This window comes from Oryzias latipes, chromosome 12 (assembly GCF_002234675.1).
Source record: "Oryzias latipes chromosome 12, ASM223467v1".
NCBI classification, from domain to species: Eukaryota; Metazoa; Chordata; class Actinopteri; order Beloniformes; family Adrianichthyidae; genus Oryzias; species Oryzias latipes.
Window position 1 is genome coordinate 25,475,540 of NC_019870.2, and position 27,500 is coordinate 25,503,039.

Sequence of the window (27,500 nt, forward strand, 5' to 3'; positions counted from 1 at the left end):
ACTCGCTGTGGTTACTCTCTCCCACATTAAGAGTCCGGACGCGTGGAATGAGTTTATTTATTGTCTCCCACCAGAATTGTACATGCACTTTCCGCCACGGCTGCCGTGGCCCCGACGGTTTCTAGGTCCATGGATAGTTAGAGCACATTCAGATATAACAGCTATTCAACCAAAGCTAATATTGACTCTTGTCTGCAACCGAAATTCGCACAAGAAAAACCCACAAATTCTCTTTGGTCAAACGTAAAATGTCACATTAACACTCTGCCATGATCTGCCTTCTGCTCGCGTGACGGTCAGCTGTACAGATTAAGGCAAGTCCAGTGATATCAAACAGAGCGGGGGGGGGGGGGGGGGGTAAAGAGCAGGTGAACAGAGGGAGGGGCGCTCAGATGTAGACGGGCTGCTCCTGCGCAGTCAGCAGACGGTACATGGCTGCAGGCATGGTCTTCATGTGGATCTGCAGAAGTAAAAACAACAATCAGGACTTTCTCCTTAAAGGAAATATTGCTACAGTGGAGGAAATACATATTTGTAGCTTTGTCCACGTAAAAAGAAACTGTCATTCTAATGGTTCATTTGAGCAGTGAGATAGAAAATCATAAATCAACTGACATTGGTTTGCATTTCATTTTGGGAAATGCGTATTTGAACCCTCTTGCCGGAAAGACTTCGTCATTAGTGGGAAACCGTTCTTAGAACCACGGAGGTGAGACCGTTCCAAACCATAAATGGAAAAGCTGAGAGTTTTTCTGCAGTGATGCCTCTTTGGCATCATATTGGGTTTTGGAAATCAGAATTTGCTGGAGGATGCGTCATACAAGGATAGACTTTATGATGATGCAATAAAACAAAATCAATTAAAAAATCGTATCTTCAAAAAGAAAATGGGTTTTTAAAGTCAGCAAAGATCTGGTGCATAACCCCTGCTCACGTCCACGTTGGAGTCTGAGCTCCTCTGGAGTCACTTTGATGAACTCACTCTGCACTTCCTTTCATGAAGCTACGGCAGCATCTGACATCTGTCTTTGCTCCTTCTCCACTCATGCATTATGGCAGCCGCAGGGCCGACAGGAAAAATGCCTTCATTCTGTGACCATTCATACTGAGCAATACAAATGTGGAACCAAGGGGGAGGGGGGTTACACTGAGAGGGTCTCTTATCCCTTGTGCTATCCTATGGGGTCAACATGACCATTGATGTGTTCTCCCTACCATGATAAAGGTGGAAAGATTTCATGTAATCCATGGACACCAGTGAAGATCACAAATCATTGAAGAAAAAAGGTTCAGAGCACTGTCTAGTGGGTCTAGATGACCCAACTCCCAATGTTAAAGTGCCTAGGAGAGCACAAGGGTTAAACAGTAACCTTGATAAGAGACATGAATCAGATGTAATATTGATTACAGGGACCGTCTCTGTGAGGATTTGGGTTGGGATCGGGTCTAAGAGACCAGGTGATGCGTTTCAGACGACAAGAGAGACGTAAAAATATTTTTGTTGAAGCTGTGGTTCCTGAAAAACTATCAGACACGATATTTGGGAGATTTTTCTCTCAGTCAAAGCAAACTTTAGCTGAAGCTCTAGAGTGGGAAATAAGAAATTTAAGCTCCAAATGTCCTTTCTGAGTTTTTCTTTTTTCAAATTGTTGTGAATCAGGAGCAGATGAAAAAGTGCAGTTCGAAAAAGCTGACCACACACTCCGAGCTCTCAGCAACGCGGAGGGGAAGTGGGGGTGGGGTTGCTCTGTGCTAAAGGTCCCACCCTCAACTCAGAGGTGAATTTCTGATTACCTCTTGTATCTGCAGAAACCATGTCCTATAAAACCACACAGGTTAAAAACTTCATAATCATAATTAAAAGTACAATGGGAAGGCTTTGAAAATGGATCAAAAGATGACTTGAAAGCTTTTTGATGATCTCTGACAACATAATCACTAAATGAAGGAGATCTGCTGTTCTTAAAGCTCTCCTGCCGTATATGAACACAGGTTCAAACAGAAGATGGTGGCAGCAGCATCTGTCTCTGCAGCATCACCCAGATGTTACGCCAGCGTTCAGACGGATATGAACAGCCAAAATGAAGCTGAAATGTGTCAGTCATAGGGACAGGGGGTCATTTCTCCCCGCCGCTGCACGCTCAGCACAACAATTTTCTGGGTCAGACGGAACGACAACGACTCACAGACATGTTGAGTCTGCCTGTTTGCTTCCTTCTGATGATGTCAGGAGTCACCTTTGGATCTACTTTTCAAAGAATTCCCAGTGGTCTTTCCATTATGATGATGCAGTTTTTAGCCAATTAAAAAAAAACCTGTGTGTCCTTTTCGAGGACACAGTTTTCTGTAGAGCGGCAGGAGTTTATTGGAAATTCACCTCTGATTTGATCTGACTGTGTGTGTGGAGTAAGTCAGCCCCCACTGCCCATCACTCATTTGTTTACACTTTCTCCCTCTAGCTTACAGCCGCTCACAACCCCAACCTATTATTAGTGGTGCAACAAAAATGGCGAGCAATGTTGGAGTTAACCAGCCGTACAGTTTGGATCCAGTTTCCAGTTCAGACGAGGAAAACAAAGACGTACATGGATCCATTTGTCTGCAGGTGGATGCATCGGAATAGAGCGGAGCAGGGAGCTTGCGGCTGATTGTAGCTTCTACGTCACAAATACGATCTTTTTCAAACAGAAATTTTGGTCTGCTCCTGATTCACCATGATTTGAATAAAGAAATGCTCAAAAAAGACATTTTGATCATAATTTTCTTTATAAATGTCCTCCATCATCAGAAAAATGCTGCAAGATGTTAAAATCACCATTTTCGTCTGAGTGGGTCTTTAAACCAAATCCGGAAGAAAGAGTTTGTGCCACCAGAACCGTCTCAAAGAGGTTCTTTCATGTCACAAAGTGCACTGGGTCGGTGCTCGGCTCTCCTCACCTCCCCCATGGCGTTGGACAGGATCTGAACGATCTTCTCGTGGGGGGTCGCCACAACGCTCTGGCTGTTGATCTCGATGATGCGGTGACCGACGCGGACCCCTCCTCGCTCGGCGATGCCTCCCCTCATCAGACTGCAGATCTGCAGGGGTAAGACACAAACGCCAGAGTTCAGGATGGAAATCGGGCATTTTTTTTAAATTGGACCAGAACGAAAACAAGCTGGAAGCAAAGAATCCATGGAGCCTGATAAGAAAAAAAAAACCCTGACATTTCTGTGCTTGATTTAAAAATGAGGCACCACAGTGGTGTTGCCCCACAGCAAGGAGGTCTGGCTCCCTCCCATCGTCTAAAACAGGGTCTCTGAAATATCCCTAGGTGTTCATGTGAGTGTGGCCCTGCAGCAAACCTGTTCAGGATGGAGCCTGCCTTCACCCAACAGTAGCTGGGATAGGCTCCAGCAACCTGGTGACCCTGAAAGGGATCTCAAGATGAATGGATGGAAAAAACCCTCAATTAGTCTGCAGATTTTGGGACATCCTCATCAGATAATCGTCCCCCATGGTCCGACATCAGGAAAATTCTGTAGTTGAGGTATTTGTGTTTATTTATATTTGTTGTTGCTCCCCCCCGAAACCTGAAGCATCATGTAGTGGATTGAGGTGTCAGGATTTCAGGTTTTTATCATCTGGACTCAAAAGTCTTTTAGTTTCCATAATTAATATGTAAACAAACCTCTAATCTCTTTTCAGGAGGAGCAGCGGTCACGCAGAAACTTACTATGCCGTTCTGGACACTGAAGCCCAGCTGGTATCTGAGGTCCGGCCGGCGGATGAGGACCATGGTGACAGGAGGACACCGGACGATGTTCATCTTGATCCTGGACTGAGACTTCAGACCCTGAAGGGATACGGATCAGCTAATGAAACCAGGAAAAACTGCCGTGTTGAAACTGAAGGGATGAAGCTGGACGACGGGACAGACCTTGATGATGCTCTGGCAGGTGCTGAGCGGTAAACCCACCAGACTTGTCCCATTTATGGTCATGATCTGATCGCCGATGTTCAGCCGGCCGGACTTCTCCGCCGGACCAGCATGCATCATGCTGGCAATGATGACAGTGGGGAGGATGGACCCCCAGCCGGACTCCACTATGACCACACCGAGGATCTCCCCTTTCTGCTTCTCGATGTAAACCTGCAGGAAAAAGGAAAAGCTGCGTCCGTCACACGGTCCTGATGCTGCGGCTCCGCGGCGTTTCCTAAAAACCTGAACGGTTCCTGTCAGAAAAGTCTTTTTTTTGGGAAACTTTCAGGAGAAGATGATAGCTTCCTGATTCTTTCCTCACAGAAAAAAGGAGACGACTGTTCTGAGTTTGAACAGGAACCAAACCGGTTCAGATTCCTGCTCAGACCAGTTTCTTAACATCCCTGTGTGCTGCCCCCTGCTGGCAGACTCACGTCTCTGCAGTTCTCGGACTTGGAGAAGTGGATCAGGTCGTCGTTGTACATGTCCTGCGTGTTGAGCAGGTCGCTGTACTCCCTCTGGCTCAGGTCCTCCGGGTCGATGCCGTTGGCTCTCAGGAACTCCTGGTAGGCGACGCTGAAGCTCTGGCCGATGGACTGAGCGATGAGCTGAGCCTGAGGGGACATGTAAACATGTTCAATGTCATTTCAGCAGACAAACAAATAAGCTTTCATCAGCTAATTTTCGGTTTCCTAAATGTAAACAGATGTTTTTCAATTTCTGTCTTTTTATGACTTTTTTTGGGACCTCGTCGTCCTGTTCTCCCACTGAGAGCATTCGTGTTTGAGTGAAACAGCAGGGATGTGTAAAAAAGTAGTTATTTTAATTTCTGCAAATACAAAACTGCAACTTTCTGAAAAAGAAATCCTCTTATGAAGCCAGAAACTCCACTAAAAGGGGTTCCTGTCTGTCAGACTTCTGCTCTTCAGAGGAAAAGCTTTTCCCACAAGGAATCACTTTCCTGAACACCTACAAGAACAGGCCACGCCCCCCTCAATGACACATACACTCTCTACCCTCATCTGCAATTGGGCTCCTGCTTTTTTTTTAAATTTGTATTTATATCCTTTGTTCTTTACCGTTTTTTGCTTATTGCATCTTTGCAGACTGATTTCTATTCATTTCCTTGCACCTCCTGGTCTCCAGCTGCTCTCATTTCATTGCAGTTCACTATTTAATCGAACATTAGTTTGTACTTCACCCAACAACCTCTCTCAGCATCTTTGAACTTTTCTGGACTCCTTCAGGACTTCTGACTAAAGCTCATCATCAACTTCTCCTCATATTTCTCTGTCTTTTTATTGTATTTCATAAATGTTTCTTCTTCTGTGGCTTGTTTTTTTGTACAGAGTGACGCTCATCCGTCACAAAGCTCCACATCACTATGACAACAAAAAGAGCTGCTCTCTGCCTAATGAAACTGTTATGCTACATCCCCTCCAGGCATTTCAGGAACGTGCCAAACGAGCATTTATGGACGCACGTTCAGCCGGTGGTGTTCAGGACAAGCAGGGAGGGGCTTCTTCTTCTACTGTTTACTTGCGAATATCCGTCACCAATAGCTGGAAGAGGCTCAGGGGGTGTTGAGGCGGTGCAATTTTCACAAATCTCGCTACAGGCCTTTTTTTCTTTACCACTCTATTCCAATGTATGAAAGACTTGGTGTCATAGAACTCCGGCCGACCGCAAGTATTCATTTCTCTTCCATGATCAATTTTCAAGCAGTTGGCATTTCCGTGAATTAAAGGAGACTCTATCCATACGTCACTATCAAATCCGAGTCTCTGATTGGCCAAAGTTCAACCTGGCAGAAATTTCAACGTGCATGCATTGGTCGCGTGCGTTTTCAGAGACTTTCTTTATTTGGGCCGCGTGAACATGTGTTTCCAAGAACATGTTCTTTTTCTGATGATGGAGAACATGAGAACGTGTATCAAGAAAATTAAATTGTGATTCAGGAGCAGACGAAAAAATGCTGTTTGATCGTGTGTGTGAGGTCCGCTGGGCGGGGCCACAAGCTCCCTGATGGATCCCATTGTAGACGACTAGATCCATTCACGTCTTTCATTTTCCTCGTCTGAGCTGGCATCTGGCTGAAAACTGTACATCTGCATAGCCCCATTATTGCTCGACATTTTTTTGCATCTGTAATGTTAGGTTGGGGGTGTGAGGCGCTGTGAGCTAGCAGGAAAGCATGTAAACAGATGGATCATGGAATGCGTGGGCGGGGTTTCTCTGCACCGATGGCAGAGGCAAATTAGCAGAAACTCTGTCCAGATTTTTTCATTTTTGGATCAAAAGATGATCCTCCGTCTCCTTTAGAAAAAGTGTTTCTACTGAAGAACGGGAGGATAAGACAAGCTTTAGATCAGATGTTCTCCTTCATAAGAAAAGGCCGATGTTTCTCTGGACCAGAGAGGACGGGAGGTTTTCGGTAAGGGAGGGACTCCCACTGCAGATTCAGGAGACGTCCCGGTGATGACGGTTCAAAGCGACAGCTCCAACAAACGGCCGCTTTAGATCCTCTAAGGCTCATCACCTCTCTCCCTGTCATCTCCTCTGCTCACATTTCTGCTAAGGGGAGCAGAGGAGGTGCAAAGTGGAGGTGGAGGAGCACCTCGTCTGAGGCTGACACCTCTCAGAGTGGGAGCTTAACTGTGCCTGACAGCAGGCGCTGGCTCCTTCTCCTCACTGTCCTCCTTCCTACATCCAAGCAGCGAGGAGCAGAAAATACATTTGAATCACTTTCTTTTGAAGTCTAAAACGCACACCTGACTTCAGGTTTTCTATGTTTTACAAAAAGTCTGCAGAATGTGTCATGTTCCTCCTTTTAAGGATCTTTTTGGTTCCTTCTTCTGTTTCTGCTGCAGCATCTCTGCTGTGAAGGAAAATGGATCCTCCGGTCTGTGTGGACGCTAACATCAATATTATCATCTGTAAGTTAACCAGCAGACGGACCTGAACCGACCCCACGGGCTTTTAATCACTGGACTCCTTCCTTGTAAATCTGAGGAGCATCCATGTTGAACTTCAGGAAAAACACTTTGATGCTTAAACGTTTTGTTTTCTGCCTAAAAATCTAAACATTTCTGAACTTTGACTGATAAAAACTAAAATAGTTTAATCATTTCTGAACTAAAATAGTTTAATCAGTTTGGATTCGGTTTCAGAGTCAGAAAAAACGACTGTAACTGCTTAGAGAGATGAACAAACACTGAACAAAAATATAAACGCAAAACTTTAGTTTCTGCTCCCGTTTGTCGTGAGATGAACTCAAAGATCGGAAACATTTTCTACAAACACAAAAGAGCCGTTTCTCCCACCTATTGTTCACGGGTCTCCTTTAACGAGAGAAACCATCCCGCCTAACAGGTGTGCCGTATCAAGATGCTTATTAGACAGCAGGATTACTGCACAGGTGCGCCTCAGACTGGCCACCATGGAAGACCAAGAAACGTCCGCTTGTGTTTGATCTGAGGAAAACCGGTCACTATCCGGTGTGGCCACCTTTTGCGTCATGCAGTGCTACACATCTTCTTTGTGGAGTCCCGCCTCCACCTCCTCTGTCAGAGCTACAGAACATCTCACCACGTTCTTCCTGCTCTCATCCTGAACATCTCCAACGTTCCTCTCTGTCACTTCTCATCCAAACCACACATGACCTTCTGTTCTTCTCCAGGAACACCCTCAAAGCAAATGTTGCATCTGTGGTTCTCGTCTTCTGCATAAAACCGAACTGTTGTTCACAAATGTTCATTTCTGACCCCAAAGCTTCATCTTCTGTTTCCCAGAACGTCATCAGCTTAACTCCTCTGTAGTTATTATAATCTCTCTGCTCTTCTTCAAAATGAAAGCAGAACTCTTCTGCATTCCTCAGACTCCTTCTCAAGACCTTGTTAAACAGTCAGAAACTCTCCTAAAGTCTTCCAGGGATGATGTCACAAACAACTGCCTTTCAAGTCTTCATCCTCCTCAATGTCTTCCTCACTTCATCCTCTTTTCCTCTTCTGTGCTAACAATCTCCTCATTCATCAGTTCTTCAAAGTCCTCCTTCCATCTTCCCATCTCCCTTGTGGAACCTTTGACATTTTGTCTTCCACTCGGTGGCCTTTCAGCCTGCTGTAGGGAAAAATGTCCGCAGCGTCGCTGCTTCCCCTTCCTGCGGTCAGCTCGCCGACCTTCAGTCAGAGCAACACTCACGTCCTCCGACTCAAAGACGTGGCAGATCATCCTGTACAGCCTCCTGTCGTCGTGACTCATGCTGGTCTGCTCGTCCGTCTGCTCCAGGCTCTCCTGGGCGCTGCGCGACCTCACCATCTTTCCCCTCGCCATCAGCACCACCATGTTCCCAATGTCGGCGATGTAGGAAATGGTCCGCAGGGGCAGGTCCATTAACGACTCCTGACAGAACGGGACGAAGGGAGACATGTTCTGTTCTGTCGTGTTTGACAGAAAACAGACATTTGCAGAAATCTATCAGCTGAGAAGGAGGTGGCAGCTGTGCTCCACTTTCCGTACCTGTGTGTCTGCATTCAGGACTTTGATCCTTTGCGTGGACATGAATAGGTCGACCTCTGCGGTGGTCGCAGCCTCGCCGTCAGGGCTCTGCAGGAGCAAAAGGGAGAAAAACCTCAAAATCTTGACCTGTTATTATTGCAAACGAATGTTTGGCCTCAAACTCACCTTTTTCCTGCTCTTCTGCTTGTGTGCAGCCTGCAGTGACCAAAGAACAGTGAGAAAAGACAAAGGCAGGCGCCTCATTCCATGCACACAGTCCAAATGCCAAAGCTAGGGACAAAGGAACCTTAAAGGTGTGTTATGTTTATGCTTGTGAGTGGGAGGACAGTGATGCTGCTGTCTATCACGTCTGACAGGAGCGTGATGCCGCAGGCCTCCAGCAAAGACCGTCACAACATTCTTCCTCATCCATGTGACACCAGCCGCCCTGAAGACAGGGAAGAAGCCTCATGTGTTCCAGACGCCTCGTCTCAGCTGGATCCCCATCATCCAGTCAGGGATTTTTGCACATTTGAGGTTTGCTTTCTAACACGAGGCCTCTCAAACCCCGCTCAGGAGATCTGCCGTATTTTCTGGACCTGAACTCCGGCTCATTACTCAGGCCCAGCGCACTCCCTAGTGAGGTGCAGTAAACTGTAGGAGGAGTTTACAACGCAGCAGCTAGTTAGTGAGCTTCTGCTGAGAGGGGCTGCTGCCTGTCAGCACGCCTGCTCAATGCAGGTCAGCAGCGCCCCCCTGTGGTGGGAGTGGATGCATGGAGGTGGGAGTGAACAGCTCAGTGTATATGGGATAGTGCATTTGGGTGACTGTTTACTGTTGAGCCTGAATGTGTGAGTTACTGGTAAGTGTGCACAGGTAAATGGATGGGAACAGCGGAGTGTGTAAAGGTGAGTGTACACAGGTGAGTATGAACAGGTATGTGTGCTGTGAGCGTGCAAGTGTGTATGGATGAACGTCCACAGGGCAGTGGATAAAGGTGGGTATACGTGGAGGAGTGGCAAAGTTAAAGATCTGCTCCGATGTTTTTGGTGTTTTGAACATGTCCATATATAAAGACAAAGAAAATTGAGCTTAAAACTGCATTTCTGAGTATGTCTCTATTCAAATCGTTGTGAATCAGGAGCAGATGAAAAAGTGCCATTTGAAAAAGCTTGTAGTTGTGGCATAGAAACTACAGGCGAGCTCCAATCTGATACATCCACCTGCAGACAAATAGTCCCAAAATAGACACTTTTACAACAGATCAGAAGATGATTGGAGCGTGTAAATGTGTGCAGGGAAGTGTGAATTGTCGAGTGTGAACAGGTTAGGAAATGCAATTTTAAACCTAATTTTATTTATTTATGTCTTCCATCATCAGATAAAAAAATGTACAAGAACATTTAAAATACCAGAAACAGAATTTTCATCAGAGTGGGTCTTTCCAGGTCATTCACTATCTAACCCTAACCCTATATCACCCACACATCAAAATCAACTTTTCGTTTAACCCTTGTGCTATCTTAAATGACCCCACCCGTACATTGACGTGTTCTTCCTACCATGACAAAGGTGGATAACGGTGGAAAGATTTCATGTAATCCATGGACACCAGTGAAGATCACAAATCTTTGAAGAAAAAAGGTTCAGAGCACTGTCTAGTGGGTCTAGATGACCCAACTCCCAACGTTAAAGTGCCTAGGATAGCACAAGGGTTAAAGCAAACGTCTGACATCAAAGCTTTGATACTGAGATTCATGGAAACAGGCAGACGATGGTTTCTGAATGTGAAGCAAAGACGAGTCTGGAGCTGAATCTGAAAACCCTCACAGCCTCCACACAGTCTTCAAAAGTGTCTTTCTGTCAGCCTTCTGCCTTCTGCCAATGACTGAAGACCCTCTATAATTTAAAAACATCTTTACATCTATAATCACGTTCAGTTCATCAGCTTCTTTTAAATTCTTCAGACATTTTTCTGGTGTTTGATGAAGAAAAAAACGTGAGAATAGATTTTCAAGAGAAACTTTTACTCTGAAGTAACCGGTTATGTCCTCTCACTTACATTTATACGAGTGAAAACGGTATTTTTTTACATGTATTTCAGTAGTTTATGGGTAAACAGGCTATCATTTGCTTCATAATTTTTTATTTTTAACATTTATTCTTTACATCAGGGATACAGACACAGAAACTCGCCGCAGATTGGGACAGTCCACATTTTCCTTATCAGAAGAAGTTAAATCATCTTTTTCTATGGAGTGCAAAAGCTGTGTTAGCTTCAGCACAGAATAAACATCCACAGTGCTGTGATCTGCAGATTCAGCTTTTAAATGCTTCTCTTTGTTCAAACACATAAATTTGTAAATGTGAAAGGCTTTAAAGCTTCAGTCCAATAAAAGCGGCATTTTGTTGTGTGTTTTAACATCTTCTTGTGGCATTTTAAAGGAAATTGAGTTAAAAACGGCATTTTTCTGAGTATTTCTTTGTATTCATATAATTCCGTATCAGGAACAGTGGGGGAAAAATGACGTTTGAAGAAGAGCGTATTCGTCTTGAAAAGAAAATGCTGGGCGGGTCACAGTCTCCCTGTTCTGCTCCATTCCGATGCATCCTGGTAGAAAAATAGATCCGTGAACGTCTTTGTTTTCCTTGAGCTGGAATCAGGATCGAAACTGTTCGGATGGATAGCTTCAATATTGGTCGCCATTTTCATCGCTCTGGTAATGTCAGCTTGGGGGTGTGAGGAGCTAGCGGGGAACGTGTAAACAGATGGGTGACGGTCCCACTCCCAACTCAAAGGCAAATTTCTAAGGACTCCTGCCACTCTGCAGAAACTATGTCCATAAAAAAATGAGTTTTTTTTAAATTTGGGCTAAAATCAGCACAATAATAATCAAAAGACCACTGGGAACACTTTGACAATTAAAGATGATCGGAGTGGGACTTTTAGAGCGTCATCGTAGCCAACATTTCTTTCCTCACCACTGATCAAAACACTGATGCCAACTTGAAAAAAATATGTCATTCATCAACGGTGGAAATAAGAAAAACAAAAAAAATAAATGCAGTTTTTTTATCTGAATTCAGTTCTGACTCCTGAGCTCTTTCTCGTTTTGCTAATTTTGATCCTTGAAATGTTATATTTAGTTACAACGTGACCCATGAACGCGCTGCATCAGAGACAGCTTGACTGAAGGCGTACGAGTGCTGTTGCATGGCAACCGGCAGAGCCCTGAACTCTTCATCAGTGCACGTTTTTTGTTGTGTTCATGTCTTTATCTTCCTGCAGCTTATGATAGCATTTCCCTCCTCTCTGCTTTTTGGGGTCAGGTGGGGTCACACAGCCTACCCGTGACTTTCCCCTCATGAGTTCCTCCACCAACCAGCTGGAGGCCTGAATGTTTGAAAATCTTGTAGGAATGATTGTAAACCGCCATCCGTCAGATGGTTCAAATATATGTTTGTTGGAAAGTTTTAACGCAGCTGAAGATATTTTTCCTGTCATTTAACACCTTCTTCCAAACATTGTCAAAGCTCAGAGGCAAAAAAGTGCCTCTAAGCTGGAAAAAAGCTCAAAGTGATCATCTTCACACCCTGATGTACATCTTTTGTACAACCTGGGTTACTGATCTCAGGTTTAAGGCTTAGTCACATGCCCCCGTACAGGGGGTTTCTGTCTTTTGAGGCTCATGCAGCTCCCTCAAGAGACGCCATGAATTATGGAACGTCCGATAGTCGTGCATGTGGTAAATGTATCGTGAAGTAATCGTAAGGATAACGTAAGTTATACGCACTTAGGATGTACGGGGGATGCTGTCGTACGGTGGCCTTACGTTACACTGGCTCCTTACCGACCACGTGACAAATTCTACACGCATGGGGCGTGCAGGTGATTCATAAGTGCCTGCAGGATGTCCACACAAACTACACTCTGATTTCTTGACTTCCAACAGTCAGCTGCACATAAAGAACGCACACTTGATCATTACTAAGGGGCTCCTGGCACTGTAAGATAAGTGAAAAATCCACACAGCACGCCTGCGTCTCACCTGCTTCACCCTCACTCATCAATACGTGTTGTGTAAGTGTTCACTACGGCCTGCCGTTTGCAGCATGCCTGTAGAAAAAAATGTACACAAACATTTCCACTCTGCAGGCTCACCGAGTGGCCTATGACCTTGACATTTCCTACCTCTGTGCAGATTGGCCCTTTTTTTGTTTTACCTGCAGACAAGCTGGAAGGAAACGCAGGTTTGTTTCTAAACCTTTTCATAAGAAATCTGGTGACCGAAGGATGACCTTTAAATGCCAGCTTACCTCCTCGAAAGGCACTGTGGTGCATGACTCGTTTGCATGACTCATTGCAGCCACGAATGCAGTTTGACATGAGGAGAAAATCAGAGCTGAAGGAAAGATGGTTTTAATGCTATTTCTTTCCGTCTCCATAAAATACTTTATTTTATGCACTATAGTGGGCACCGGATTCTACAGGGCACCGTCCATGAATGGTCAATTTTTGATAAAGATGTCATATATAAGGCACACCAAACTATAAGGCGCTTTAAAGGAGACATACGAGTCAGAGATGAATCTCTCAGACTTTTTAAACTACGTTCACAGTATTTCTAAAACATGTTTGTATCACATTAGAGTACCAGTATTCACAATATCTGTAATTCCCAATTAGTAACACATAAAATTACAGACTCATACCACCACAACAAACATTAATGGGACTACGCTAACTTCCAACCTTGTCAATAACACAGACAAAAAGACACTCTTACAACGCTACATGTTAGGTGCATTAGCGTAAACCCAATAACACCAGACCTTATTTGCACCTGGTAGCGAAACAGACTGACCTTCTGACAGAGCGTCGTGTACCTCTCTAAATCGCTTCAACATCAGTAACACAACCAGATAAAGATTATTAGGCACTTTGTTGCTTTGAGAAATAAAATAAAGGCATCTTAAGTGGGCCTCATAGTGCGGTGAAAAGGATGATGGGGGTAAGAACCTGATCGATGTGTATGGTTCATGCATTCACAGCACCGTCGCTGTGAGATCAAGGCTTAAACGCCACTTTCTTCTGAAGGATAAGGGGAAAGTGAAGCGTCCAGGCTGCACGTCAGCCTCTCTGTGTCCTGCAGCCCATCGCTGCTTTTCATGAGCACATCAAAGCCCTAACAAAAAGGCCCTGATTCAAGTCACATTCTTTCTTAACATACGTAACAGCCTTTCGATGCACCAGAATGGAGTTAAAAGCATCTCCTCATTTGTATGATGCAAGTCTGACATGACAGACTGTGAAGCAGGAGAAGTCCAGGTCTCCGGTCTCTTTGAGGCCCCGCAGCCTGCAGGGTTTTTACATAACGTCAACTGGAGCTGTGGAGAAAGAGCCTCTGACTCTGGACAGGGCGCGCTGAACCGTACATGATGCACAGCTCTTAGAGGGTTGGGCTGTGATGGCTGCTCAAGCCGGCACCTGGAGAGAATCTAGGATCTAGCAGTGCAGGTTCTGGCTTTGATGGAAGCTCCTTGTTGACTGTTGCACAGAAGTTACGTTTAACCCTTGTGCCATCCTAGGCGCTTTAACGTTGGGAGTTGGGTCATCTAGACCCACTAGACCCACTGAACCTTTTTTCTTCAATGATTTGTGATCTTCACTGGTGTCCATGGATTACATGAAATCTTTCCACCTTTATCCACCTTTGTCATGGTAGGGAGAACACGTCAATGTGAGGGTGGGGTCATCTAAGATAGCACAAGGGTTAAATGTTGATGAAGGTGGAAGTGAGAAGGAGTTCACTGAACCTAACGCTTCATCTCTTTGAAAAATAACCCCGGTTGCCATGGCTACACTTGCAGATTTACTCATAAAAGTAAAGCTTAAATAAACATTTTGTCAGGCTTTATTGAAAATATATATATATATATAACAGCCTGACTGAAAACCGCCCCATCCAATGTAAATGCCTGTTTTTATTGGTTTACACCCACCAATAAATAAAAGCAAAAAATGGGCGTAGAAAAAATTACTGTTCTAAAAGTGTAAATGATGAGTGGCGTATACTTATGCAGTGCTTTACTACCTTCTTAGAAGACCCACAGTGTTTTACAGTCACTTATGCACACACACATTCACACACTGCTGATCACTAGTGTCAACCTTTAACCACCAGCAGCAATGTGGGGTTCAGTGTCACAACGTCTCCAGGCAGACGGGAGTAGTTTCCCTCGACTTTTGAGGATAAAGTTTATCTTCATCCTCTGTAAAATCTCTGCAGCTGCTTTAAACTGTATTTGTTCATTAGATTTCATATAGAAGCCATTGAAACGTGATATTTTCTCTCAACCCATAACTGTGGAAGTTGAAGCTAAAAAATCTGACGTCATCTTCAGCCTTATTAGAGTTTAGCAGATAAATACCAAAGATGAGACGGCCTCTAAAAAAGATACTTTCTGAATATAATAATAAACTTGAACCCACTGTTTGAACAACTTTATTAACAGCATCTTGGAAACATTAGACAGCTGATTGCTGAATGTTCTGCATTATTAATATGGTCTGTGGGAACAACTGTCACAATAAATTCCTATTTGAAGTAAAGACTCCTGTTTTTTGTCTGTTAAATGCAGATTTCTTTTATTTTGAAATTCAAGGCTTTTCTTCTGCTTCCTCACTAGATCTGTTCCACAAAAATAAACTTTCTAAATGTGTTTGTTTTTTGTTATATTTGTTTGCTTGGGGGTTTCAATTTAGCGGTTGGTGCAGTCGCTTCAGTAGTGGATGAATTTTCAAGATGCGACTTGACACGTTGGATGTGGTGGAGAGAATCCAGCAGTTTTCCAAAATAAAACGTTTTCAGAATCAGATTATAAAAATCAAACGAAAAAAATGCAGGTTGTGGATTTTTTTACTCTACGGGCTGGTACCAACTGTCTTACACACCGGTACCAGTTCGTGGCCCGAAGGGTTGAGGCCATCTAGACCACCTCTGCAAACCTACTTCAGCATGTTCCCTTTAACTGTTGTCGCACTAAACCAAATCAGTTGCAGCAGATAAACCAAACATACCCTGGGCTCAGGCGGACAGTTTTTGGGGGAATTCTCATTTTCTCGTTCATCAGGTGAAGACGGAGTGAGATCTGCTGTGTGAGGTGCTCTCACCCGGACTCTGCTCATGGCCTCTTGCGCCTGCTGCATGCGGGCGCTCTTGGTGGGTGTCCTCTCTGAGAGCAGGTGGGTGCATCCCAGGTAAGTGGCTGCAAAGATGATGCCATCGATGAGGTCTTCGGGGTCACATGGACCCGGGACTGTAGGAAGCAGACACAGCCGTTAGGCTTGTACAGAAGCAGACAGATTAAACACACATCATCCCTGCTGATCAAAAGAACATGGCGGCTTCCACTCACCATCAACAAAGGTGGGAAAGGGAGGAAGAGGTCTGCGCGTCTGCAGAGACAAAAAAAGACACTAATTTCGGTTTAAGCACCACATGCCACTGAAAAGTCATTCTAATTGCCTCTTCCTCACAATCAATAACATCCTGCAAACCCGTCCTGGACGTTTTTCTTCTCCCAACATCCTCAAGGTTTGGAAAAGGTTTTGAGCCAAGCGGAATACAGTTCCATTTATGCCAACTTTCCAAACAGAGAGAGATAGCCTGCTGACATGAGAGAGTCTCACCTCCGGGGCAGATGGTTGCTGTGAGGGCGACGGCTGCTGTGCTGTTTGTGGCTGCTGTGCAGGGTGGTGCTGCTGCACTTGTTTGGGGACTGCAGACGTGTAGGTCTGCGGCGCCCGGCCGCCGTCTCTCTGCTGAGACTGGAGGGGGGGCTGCTGTTGGTGCTGTGGGTTCACGGATCGGCACGGGTCGGCTCTGGGAGGACTGACGGTCTCCCGGAGCGGAAGAGAGGAGAAGCGGCACGGAGACTCGGACTGAGGGGAGGACTACGGGGGGAGGACAAGAAAACACCGAGGTGCTAATAAGTTAGCAGGCTAATCCACTTTTAAGGAAGATGTAATATTGTATTCAATAAAAAGGAAACTAAACCAAAACTTTGTTTTTTTTACCCCTGTTGAATAAACAAATAAAAAAAACTGTTAGCTTTGATGTTAGGAATAAGGTAGGAAAGTCATAAGAAAAGGAATAGAGATAAACCACACTAATAATAATGCAGCATTATTTTAAAAAGATGGTAAATTAAGATGTCTGATTTAACCTTACAAAGCTTTAAGCTTATTTAGGCAAATCTCCAAAATAATTCTTTAGACAATAAAAAACCACTGTTTCTAGAAAAATGGTCTTATTGGCTTATTTCTACAACTGCATGTCATCAGAACTTCAGAGAAGACGTAAGGACACTTTGGGGTTTTTTGTTCAGACTCTGGGACCAGACCTGCATCTGAGATTCTGAACATACGGTAGACTTATTTTAGTTTAAAAAGAAAATACACTATAGAAAATATTTATAGAACCATGTTTTATGTTGATTAGAAAATTGTTCAGAAATGTTAAAATGGAGTAACTTTTCTTTCTTTGATTTCTTCTAGAGCTGATGTCTTTTTATTCAAACCTGACAGAAAACTTTGCAATAATAAATTCTGGAAGTGACATGAGCATTAAATAATTTCTCCGTGAAAGGAAAGGGTCTGACTTAGTTTCAACACGATGAAATGCAAACTTTCCAGTGTTATTTCAAAGAGCTCCTGTATACAGTAATGCAAAACCTTAACACGTATGATTAAATTATCTCTGACCATCTTAACTTGACCCTTCTTCAGCCGCTGAACCAGCACAGTTTGGTTCTAGTTTAGTTCTAAATAACCTGCAGGGAGTTGTCATCCATCCACGTCTTTCTCTGCTCTAAAATTTTTAAGATTTCAAAAGTCATCAGCGGTCCCGTCCTCAGGAGCACATCAACGTAAAGTCATGTGTCGTCTGCAAAGCTGTGAACATTTACTTGTTTCCTGGTGACATCACAAAGTTATCGGAAATAAAACTTGTGAGTCCTATGCTATGTCCGAATTCCCACCCTAACCTCTATATAGTGCCCTATACAGTGCATTTGCCATTTTGTAGTGCTGTCCGAATCTATAATTCCAAAATGGAGTGCCCTAGAAATTTCCCAGAAGTCTCTGCGAAAAACCAATGTGCATCAATGCTCACTAGATCGGCGAATATAGACCACAATGCACTGCGGCAGTAAAATTTTTACTATAAAATGTATTTAAATGTACTTTTTTTGATAAATCATCAACGTTTTTAACTTCAGAAGACAGTGGACTCATTAATAATCGTCGCAAAATGGTCATTTTAATTTTTAACTTTGTGAAATCAATGACGTCATATCCGCTGTTAAAAAAAAAATAGTGAGCATGGTGTCTGAATTAGTTTTTAAATTCAGGGCACTATATAGTGCCGCACTATATAGTTTTTTTGTAGTTAGGCGTTAGGGTGGGAATTTGGACACAACCCTAGAGGACATTCTATTGACTGTATAAGTGAACTGGACCCATAAAAAAACGGCTTACTTACGGTTCCAACCAAATAAAGTCAATTCAGTCGCCATTTATTCATGATATCGCCATGTTGCAGCCAGATGGCGTCAGTAAGCAGTGATTGGTCCGAGTTGGTCTGAAATATCGTTTCAATGGGAACCAGGGTTGTAAAACATTTTCCAAATACTTGGATGTTGAGAATTTAAGTATGAATATTTGTGACACCCAAAATCCCATTTATTGAAGGAAAACAAATGTTCAAAGAGGGCATTCTTACTTTAACGTGAGCGAAGTTGTTTTTAAGCTTTGCTAGCAGTTTTTTCAGCTGTATGACCAATTCCTGTTGACAAATCTAAATTTTTAAAGGGACAGTAGAGCAAAGCCAACCCTGCTGACTATAATAAACAGCTACAGAGGCACTTCCACAAAAAGACGATACTCACATGGTCAGTTGTAGCTTGCAGTGGGTATGCATCCTCCATGGGGCTGACCTCTTGCCTCATCACCCATATGGGCTCCATTGGTTGGTCTGGTGTGTATGGGGACCGCACCGTCTTGGTCTTCACACCTTCAATTGCTTCCTTGATGTCTTTTATCGCCAGACTGATGGCGTCTCCTGAAGCTTTTGTGCCTTCACCAGACAGACCCACTGCACTCCGCTCATTTTGGGTGTCACAGAAGCCCGTATGGCCGGGCGATGACATCTTCGCCCTGTGTTGAAGTTGTCTGGGTGACTGTCTCCCACTTTTAGAAAGTGGGCTTTTATCCACAGCGTCTTCATCACCATCAGACTGCCCATCATAGTGATGCAACCTACAGCCGACAGAGCGATCCGGAGGAGAGTGGTGCAGACCTCGGCCTCTGCTCTGCCTTGGAATGTGATGGGAACCCTCATTGGAGGAAGATGGGGTCACTTTCTGTGCATTATCCAGTCTGTGGATGGTAAAGGGTTCCTTTTCTTGTTGGGCTTTAGAGGGCTCAATCCTCCTGCCTGTTGGATGATGAGCTTCTTTCTGTTGCTCAGGGTAGGAGGTCTTTAGGGGCTCGGGGAAAGAGTTTGGATAAGATTTTGGCTCCAAGTAAGATGCTTGCTGGGCCTCGTCTGAGCAGGATTTAGGACAAGATTCAGAGCAAGACGTGGAGCGAGACAGTGAACAAGATTCAGAGCAGTCCTCCTCCTCTTCAGGTAAGAGGTCATTGTCTGGCTGGGAGGTCATGCTGACATCCTCACTAAAGTGGTCCAGCTGTGGGAAAGGGGGGACGTCGGGGGAGGAGGGAGGAGTTGGAGAGTGGAGTGGGGGTGGGCTGTGGAGAGGTCCGTCCATGCTGAGAGAGGCAGCGCTTTCGGTGTCGGAGCAGAGGTCGGTGAGTTCTCGTCCCTGAGCTGCAGGATCCTCCTCTGCATTGTCCATAACGCCTTCTTGGTCCTCCTCCTCCTCCCTCTCAGCTTGTTCTTCTGCTGGGTTTGGGCTGCAGCTGGGCTGTTCTGCAGAACAAGGGGGTTTTTCTTCGTCCTCTTTGACTTCATCTGGTTCGTCTTCATGCTCCACTTTAGGCTCATGCACATCCTTTCCTGTATCAGCAGAGGCATACTGAGGTGGACTGACTGAGAGGAGAGTTTGAGGAGATCCCCTGCTCTGTGATAGGTCCACTACAGGATCAGCTGAGGAACAGGGTCTGGCCTGCACCTCCACTGGACCTTCTCTGTCATCCACACTTGGAGAAGGCTCCTGGATCTCTCTGAATTGCTGCCGCTGTCTGTGACTTCTGAGTCTGGGGTTGGGGTCACCATGGCGACGGTAGCGGGTTACTCCTGGGCGGAGTTGCTGGACAGGGCGGGACTCTGCGCCCTGACCTTCATTTCTCGGTGACACAGGCTGCGGTTCCTGACCAGGACTGTGAATTTGACCCTGACTTTGCCCTGACGCAGGCCGCCGGCGGTGCCGAGGGGGCCCCCGCCCAGCAGCATTGTGGTGGGGACGGTGATGATGATGATGATGGTGATGCGGATTCATCTCCCCGTCTTGATGAAGCATCTGACATGGCCTCCAGGACCGACGAGCAGCCGCTTCGCCAGCAGTCCCGTTGTGTTGCCGGCTCTTCGAAGGCGCAGGGGCCGTGGACAGCTGCTCCTCATCTGCGCCTCCTGATGCCTCCTCCTGATACTCCCTGATACTACTCATTGCTAAGGTGTCTCACTCCAGTTCCCAGAACATTTCCATCTTCAAAACAATACTGTCACGCCAAATCCTGGAAGAGATGAGAAAAAACAGGTCATGATGGGTTCTCAACAGGATTGATGATGCACATCTCCAATGTCTGATGCTAAAAGCCAGCTTAAATCCCTTTTATCATTGGTTTCTTGTAATCTAAAGGTAGGGGTCTTTAACCTGTGTGTTTCTGGCTGATGAAAATAAAAATGATTGTAGCATTGGTTTAAATTTACCTGGTGTATAAGTGCATATGAATATCATGGTAGGCGCATACTGGCAGCCACGCCGCTGTGGCTACATGAGTATCTTATTATCACCAAGTGTGAATTAGGATTGACATTCATTGTAAGATCTTTGACATCTGGAAAAGTGCAGAAAAATCCAATACATTATTATTTATGAATTCTAGACTAAGATGCCCCTATAGTGGTAAGCTGAAGAAAATGTGTCACCACTGTAGACATTACATTAAACCATGAGCCCTTATATTTCATTCGCAGCACACAAATGTCAGATTCTGAGAAAATATGTCTAAATATATTCTTTAAGCTTTGTTTATTATACGAATACTTTTAAAGCAAATCCTCTTATGCTGTCAAACAATGTTTAGTTGCTGTCTGGAGGGGAGAAGAGCATTTTTATGGACTTCATCTACTTTTTCAATTGGATCTTAGACCAATGAAGTCATATTTATATTCAGGTTAACATTAGTCAGAAGGGAAAAGGATGGCGACTCACTAAAGTAAACCTATAAATAATTTGAAAAAGCTTTTCTTTATTCACATTGTACATTTCTGGTTGAAGTATAATTGCTGCAGCAGTTGTAGCACAAGGTGTCTTTTTTTTAAAGTGTGTGCCTTCCTCAGTAAAAGCCAAATTTATAGGTAGAATAAAACACTATCTTCTCTTTATTTTATTTATTTTTTATTCATGTCAAAATAGCGACATGAATCATCTGCCTCCGTTACTGACAGAAAGAGGCAGGAGGCAGAGATGAAGATGTCAAGGTTCTCTTTGGGACTGACCAGGATGGATCAGGAATGAATCCATCAGAGGAACAGATCATGTTAGGGAAACATATTGGGATGTTTTAGACACGTTGAGAGGAGGAACAGAGATCATAAAAGGGTGCTGAGGTTGGAGCCACCAGATAAGCAGACGTAACCCTTTTGCTATCCTAGGCGCTTTAACGTTGGGAGTTGGGTCATCTAGACCCACTAGACAGTGCGCGGAACCTTTTTTCTTCAATGATTTGTGATCTTCACTGGTGTCCATGGATGACATGAAATATTTCCACCTTTATCCACCTTTGTCATTGTGGGGAGAACACGTCAATGTAAGGGTGGGGTCATCTAAGATAGCAGAAGGGTTAGGGTAGACCAAAGAGTAGGTTAATGGATGTAGAGGAGGAGGACATGAGGGTAGTTGGTGTGAGTGAAGAAGATGCAGATGAAGGGTAAACGCCGTCTACTGATCGTGCCAACTGCAGATAAAGGGAGTCAAGCTTGTCAGGAGTCAGTTACATGGTTTGGAAAACTTTTACGTGTGTGATGTGAGTTGACCACAAGACCAGCTTTGTTATGGATGTATTTACATAAGGATGGGAACATTTTCTACAATTATTATAAGAACATTCTTTTTTTGAAGAAAGAAGGAAAGGAGGTCTTCCCCTGTTTGGACCAACATTTTTGGTTTCCACTACTTTCTTTTAACTTTTATATTTAAACTATGGATGGATGATAGACCAGAAGAGGAGATGGACATTTAAAATGTTCACGAAACAGGAACCAGAAAGCTTTCTCCATCTTTATTCACCTTATCTGAATGCTGAAGTTTGGTTCCGCCTTGCCCTGATTGGTCCATTCCAGAGGGCTGATCACATCACACACACCTGGACCAGTTTATTAGATCTCACCAGCAAAACAAGCCATAAACATTCCAAAAAGTATGTGCAAGCTTGAATTTCAAAGTCCCCAGTGTCACAATGTCCAACACCTAAAGATTGGATTCACAATATTTTGAAGTTTGATTTCTCATGGGCCGTAAGCTGCCCACCGCCCCCAAAAATAAGTAAATAAATAAAACCAAATAACAAAAGCATCATAATATCTCACTGGGCTATCATTATGCCCGCTCCACTAATACCAACATGTAAATCCCCCGGGAAGCAGTGCACTTTAATCTGAACCACGCACATCCGTCCAGCAGCTGGCAGATGAAGCACAACGGGAAGAGGAGGAGGAGGTGGAGTGGGAGCACATGGAAGGACCTCTGTGTGGTTTCTGATCAGACCTGACAGGGAGAGCAGATGGACCCGCATTGTAAATAATAAATGGAATGAAAGCCAAGAAGGCTTGTTTTGATATTTGTTTATTAGGAAAAAGCCACCCAGCCGCGGCAGCATTCAGCCCCTCCGCTGTCAGGAAGGTGATTGCAAAGAGCTGCAGCTCACACATGACGTTCGGGGCAAATAAACTGGTGGTGTGTGAAGTTCACACAGAGTGAGGCCTGCGCCACAGGAAAGCTGGAAGCATTGCAGCTCCTGGCTCTCTAATTGGACTTTCCATCCAAAAGTCCATGGAGCCTGACGAGTTTCCCTCACTTTTACAGTAAAAAACTGACATTTCTGTGCTTGACTTTTAAATGTAGTGGTGGTGTAGCGGTTAGCACGCTCGCCTCACAGGAAGAAGGTTGGGGTTCAAATCCCAGCTGGGTTCTTTCTTTGTGGAGTTTGCATGTTCTCCTTGTGCAGGTGTGTGTTTTCTCCAGGTGGTCCAGTTTCCTACCACAGTACGTATGCATAGTAATACATGTCAACATGTGCATTTATGTATAGATTTATTTGTGTATGGTTATATAATTTTACTTTATTTCTGTCCTTTTTTGTTGTTTTTCTGCCTGAACAATACCAGATGTATTCATGTATTTGGACTGAATTTAAACAAATATGGATGGATTTCTGCTCATGTTGACTATCATTGTAAATATGTCTTTCCCTCTTTTTTTCTGTTGTCTATTCCAAATGAAAATATAATAAAAACAAGATTTACTGCAGATTACTCATCAAGCGGAATAATCAGCAGAAATCTGGACACTATTTCAATAATTGCCACGCAACAAAAACAATGAGTTATGGGAATTGACGTTTTGATGGTGTGTTGGAGACTTTAAATTCAAGTTTGTCAAGTCAAAGCGTGTGGTTTATATATTACAGCTGCTTCAGTTAGGTCTCAGAAGCTGAGCGGATGACATTAAACGTCTCCTCTGTACATGAAAACACTTCTTTAGAAATAAAAGAAACGCTCATAAACCATCAATCATCTACATTCACTCTCTGATGTGGGATAAATCTGACCCTTTTTCATAAAATGGTATAACCCTAAAAAAAGATTCATGGACATTTTTGCTGAAACCAATATCAGATTGGGTGGAGAAAAACAACAGAATGATTTCCATTATTCCATAGTTTTCAATAATACTAAAATAGTTATATTTATTTTGCATTTGTAGTAAAAATGCTGCAAGGTAAAATACAAAATAGTGATATTTTTCAGTGCACGTTCTGCAACCTGTTAGCGGCAAACAAAAGTGCAGAAAGACAAAAAACGTTCAGCCCCATTCCTTTTATCATATGGAAACATTGCAGCAGTCTAGAAAATGACTGATCAGCAAAATCACAAGGACCCCAGCTGATGGAGGCGGCCTTTAAAAGCATCATGTGGACCAAGAGTGTGAAAAGCAGTAATCAAAGCAAAAGGTTACTATGAAGAAACTCCAATATGACATATTTTCAGTTGTTTCACCCTTTTTTGTTATGAATATAATTCCACATGTGTTAATTCATCGTTTTGATGCCTTCAGTGTGAATCTACAATTATATATACATTTATTAGGGCTGCATGGTATGAGGAAAACTCGCGATATGCGATTTTAGTGATCAATATTGCGATGACGATATAACTGGCGATAAAAGAACAAATAGCAAAACGACCAAAAAAAACATAATTTCCATTTTAGTGCGAAAGTTTAATTTAAATAAGAGTTTGCCCTATACTACAAAGGAGGTGAACAACTAACATAAAAGAGCTCCATCCGTGCGGTCAACAACGTGAAGGCGTCTATCCGATTGGTTAAATGCATAAAGGGATTTATTTGATGCGATAAATACTTCGAGCTGCCATAAGATTGTTTTATCACAATTAAGGTAACCATTGATTGCAATTTCTGCTGTCTTTTGCGATATAAGTTATGCACAGCATCATATCGCGATAAAGATAAATTTGCGTTTTATTGTGCAGGCCTATTATATATATGTATATATTTATAGGTAGATCTTTAAGATATTGTCGTCTCAAAAGTAGCTCACATGCCAAAAAAGTGTGGACACCTCCTGCATTAGAGTATATTCATTCATGTTGGGTTTCTGTTGACCTGTTTCCACAGTGATCCTTAAATCTTAGCTCCCACTCAGGAACATTTTCTCCTGTTTGTGATAAACTGATTTATTCTGGTCAGAATAGGTTGGTCAACCTTTCTAAAGCCCAAAAATCTGAGTTTTCCAGCATAGGCTCGGATTACTCAGTTTGTCAGTAAATTCAAGCCATTGACAGTAAAGGAGAACTGGATTGAGTGACCCCTCCCCCTGGTGTTCCAAATAGGAAGTACCTGCTGGTCCCAAAAAGCAAAAATCCCATAGACTTCTATTGAGAAATAAACCGCTGTTACTCTGTCATTTTATTTGCCAGAATAAACATTTTTTCTCTACCTTATAAACTGACCAATCAGATGCCTCAATAGAAGTAGGGGGCCTCGCATCGAATGTTTGAAGTGTTTCAGTGGAAGGGGTGTGGCCTTCTAACATACTCACTCCTGATTGGAGAGCGTGGTTGCCATAGAAATGTAGACAGACCAATCGAGGATGTTTGGTTCCAACATGGCGGCAGACTTATTGTGGAAAAAATGTCGACCTAATTGACTTCATTTGGTTGGAACCAGAAGAAAGTCATTTTCTATGGGTGACATCACACTCTATTCATCCAGTGATTATATACAGGCAATGGTTCAAGCTAATTTAAGCCCATTGACTGTAAAGGAAAAGTGGACTGAGTGCCCCCCGCTGGTGTTCTAAACAGGAAGTACTCTTTGGCTCCAAGAAGGCAAATCATGAGCTTCACTTCTCACTCCGTAGTGCAATATAGTAGTTGCCATTTTGTAGAGCTGTCTGAATCTACAGTTCCAAATTCAAATGCCCTAGAAATTTCCCAGAAGTCACTGCAAAAAACCAGTGTGCATCGGCGCTCACTAGATTGGCAAATACAGACCACAATGCATTGTGTTTGAATGATTTCTTCAAAGAAAAAGTATTTGAATTTATTTCTTATTTAACCGTCCCCGTTTCAGGGCACAGTAAATTCATAGTCTTCCCAAAATCCTCCTTGTTTGTTAGGTTTTTACTTTGTGAAACCGGTGACATCGTATTTGCCTTTTTTTTAAAAAGTAGTGAGCATAGTGTCCGAATTCCTTTCTGTTTGTCAGAATAACCATTCTGTGCTCTGCCACCATTTTTTCATGTTCTTGCTAATCCTGGCCAATCAGATGCCTCAAAAAAAGCAGGTGCTCTTACGTTTAAAACTTTTGCTTGACAGATCTGTGTAGCACACTTTCAACAAGTAGGGGTGTGGCCTTCCAACAAGCTCACTCCTGATTGGCAAGAGCGGTTGCCATAGAAATGAGGACTCAGACTGACTCGGACTAATCACTGCAATCTACGGCGTCCGTATCATGAAAAAAAGAAGGCGGTAGTTGGTTGAGTTGGTAAGTCATTTTCTATGGGTGACGTCACACTCACTCGGTCAGGTTCTCTGACCGAGTGAGTGTGACCGAATGGCCTGGCATGAAATCCAAGCATTTTTTTAAGTCTGCCTGTGAAGAATTTTGCTTTTTGAGCTGGTTTTCTAGAAGACACAAAGAGTCAAAAAACATGGCTGCAGGTTTGGCTTCTCTGAGCTTCTCTGAGTATTCTGTAAAACTGAGATAAACCACAACTGTTTGGGCTTTAAACCAATGCACAAAATGAAGAAATTTTTGTTGTTTTCTGATCATTGGGGTCTTCTAACTTTTAGATGATTAAAGGATGCTGTAAGTCATCATTGTACCAGCTGCCCCCCCCCCCCGCCTCTCTGCATGATACCCCCCCCCCCCCCCCCCACCTCCTCCCACACAAACACGCAAACATAAGGCCTGCATCTCCATCACCCCACAGCACCGGCCCTGTCTGCTGCGCTGCAGGAAGACGGCCAGCAGCATCCACGCCGACGGGGGCTTTTATTTTGAAGGCCTGCCCAGCGTCTTCAACGCCCTCTATGCTACGAGTTTTATTGTGGTAACAGGGGGGCAAAAGCCTTCCTGTTTTGATATTTGGTGCTTAGGAGGCTCCGTCTGACCTCGCCCCCTAAAATGACAGTTTGATTTCATCCTGTCGGAGGATCCTACTCGTGTTTAGAGAAACGCATCACGTTTCTTCAAAGGATTCACGTTAAAAAACAAAAAAGGAAACCGTGTCCTCCTCTGAATCGCGGTCGTGCCTGCAGGTGCACCATCCGCCATCCGTGAAATGGCCCGGCCGAACACCCCCCGGTCCCGGTCCCGGTCCTTACCGCCTGTCGCAGACGCCGCCTCAGTACAGGAGAGGCCCAGCTCCGGCGGCTGGAGCGAACATCGCCCCCGTTCCTGCGGGTTGTCGACCGGCTCGGCTCGGCTCGGTTTGTCCCTCCCGACAACCTGCTCGGATTAAAGCGGAGAGTTCAGCCCCTCCCTCCGCGCCGTGACATCAGAGCGGATTAACCGCACAAAGCGCCTCTCTGAGCCCCGCCGATGCTGCTCTGTAGAGCCGCGAACGCCGCGTCGTATCCCGCCTCCCTCATCAGCAGCAGCAGCAGCCTGCAGAGGGGCGCTGCACTGCCACCTCCCGCCGCAGGGAGGCGCTGTTTTCCCGTTTTCTGCGGAGGAAAACCCAGAACAGAAGCGCCTTATGAGTAAAACATGAGCAGAAAAAGAAACCAGGCGTATAAAACATGCGTCTTACATCAATTTTGAAATGCCACTCCTAACATCTTTTGATGTATTTTCCCTTGTGGTCTTTTAATTAATTATGACTACGCCATTTATAGCCAAAATCTAAAAACCTTTGTTGTTTGTTAGGACATAGAGTGGCAGGAGTTCCTAAGAAATTCACCTCCGGGTTGTGGGTGGGACTGTTGGCTCTGAGCAATCCCACCCCCACTTCCCTCCCTTATTGCTGAGAGCACTCTGTTTACACTC

General features: G+C 44.2%; 1 protein-coding gene across 1 annotated transcript; it reads right to left on the reverse strand.

Moving 5' to 3' along the window:
• Positions 1-40: 40 nt before the first annotated feature.
• LOC101166648 (amyloid-beta A4 precursor protein-binding family A member 1) lies at positions 41-27,143 on the reverse strand. The gene is made up of 13 exons (XM_023961032.1): positions 26,837-27,143; positions 18,411-20,217; positions 16,153-16,416; positions 15,879-15,918; positions 15,634-15,779; positions 8,646-8,675; positions 8,481-8,567; positions 8,163-8,363; positions 4,397-4,576; positions 3,921-4,133; positions 3,717-3,836; positions 2,938-3,078; positions 41-460 (listed from the first exon to the last, which is right to left on the reverse strand). The coding sequence occupies exons 2-13, from the start codon at positions 20,148-20,150 to the stop codon at positions 389-391; spliced, it is 3,234 nt and encodes a 1,077-aa protein (XP_023816800.1). The 5' UTR covers positions 20,151-20,217; positions 26,837-27,143; the 3' UTR covers positions 41-388.
• Positions 27,144-27,500: the final 357 nt, after the last annotated feature.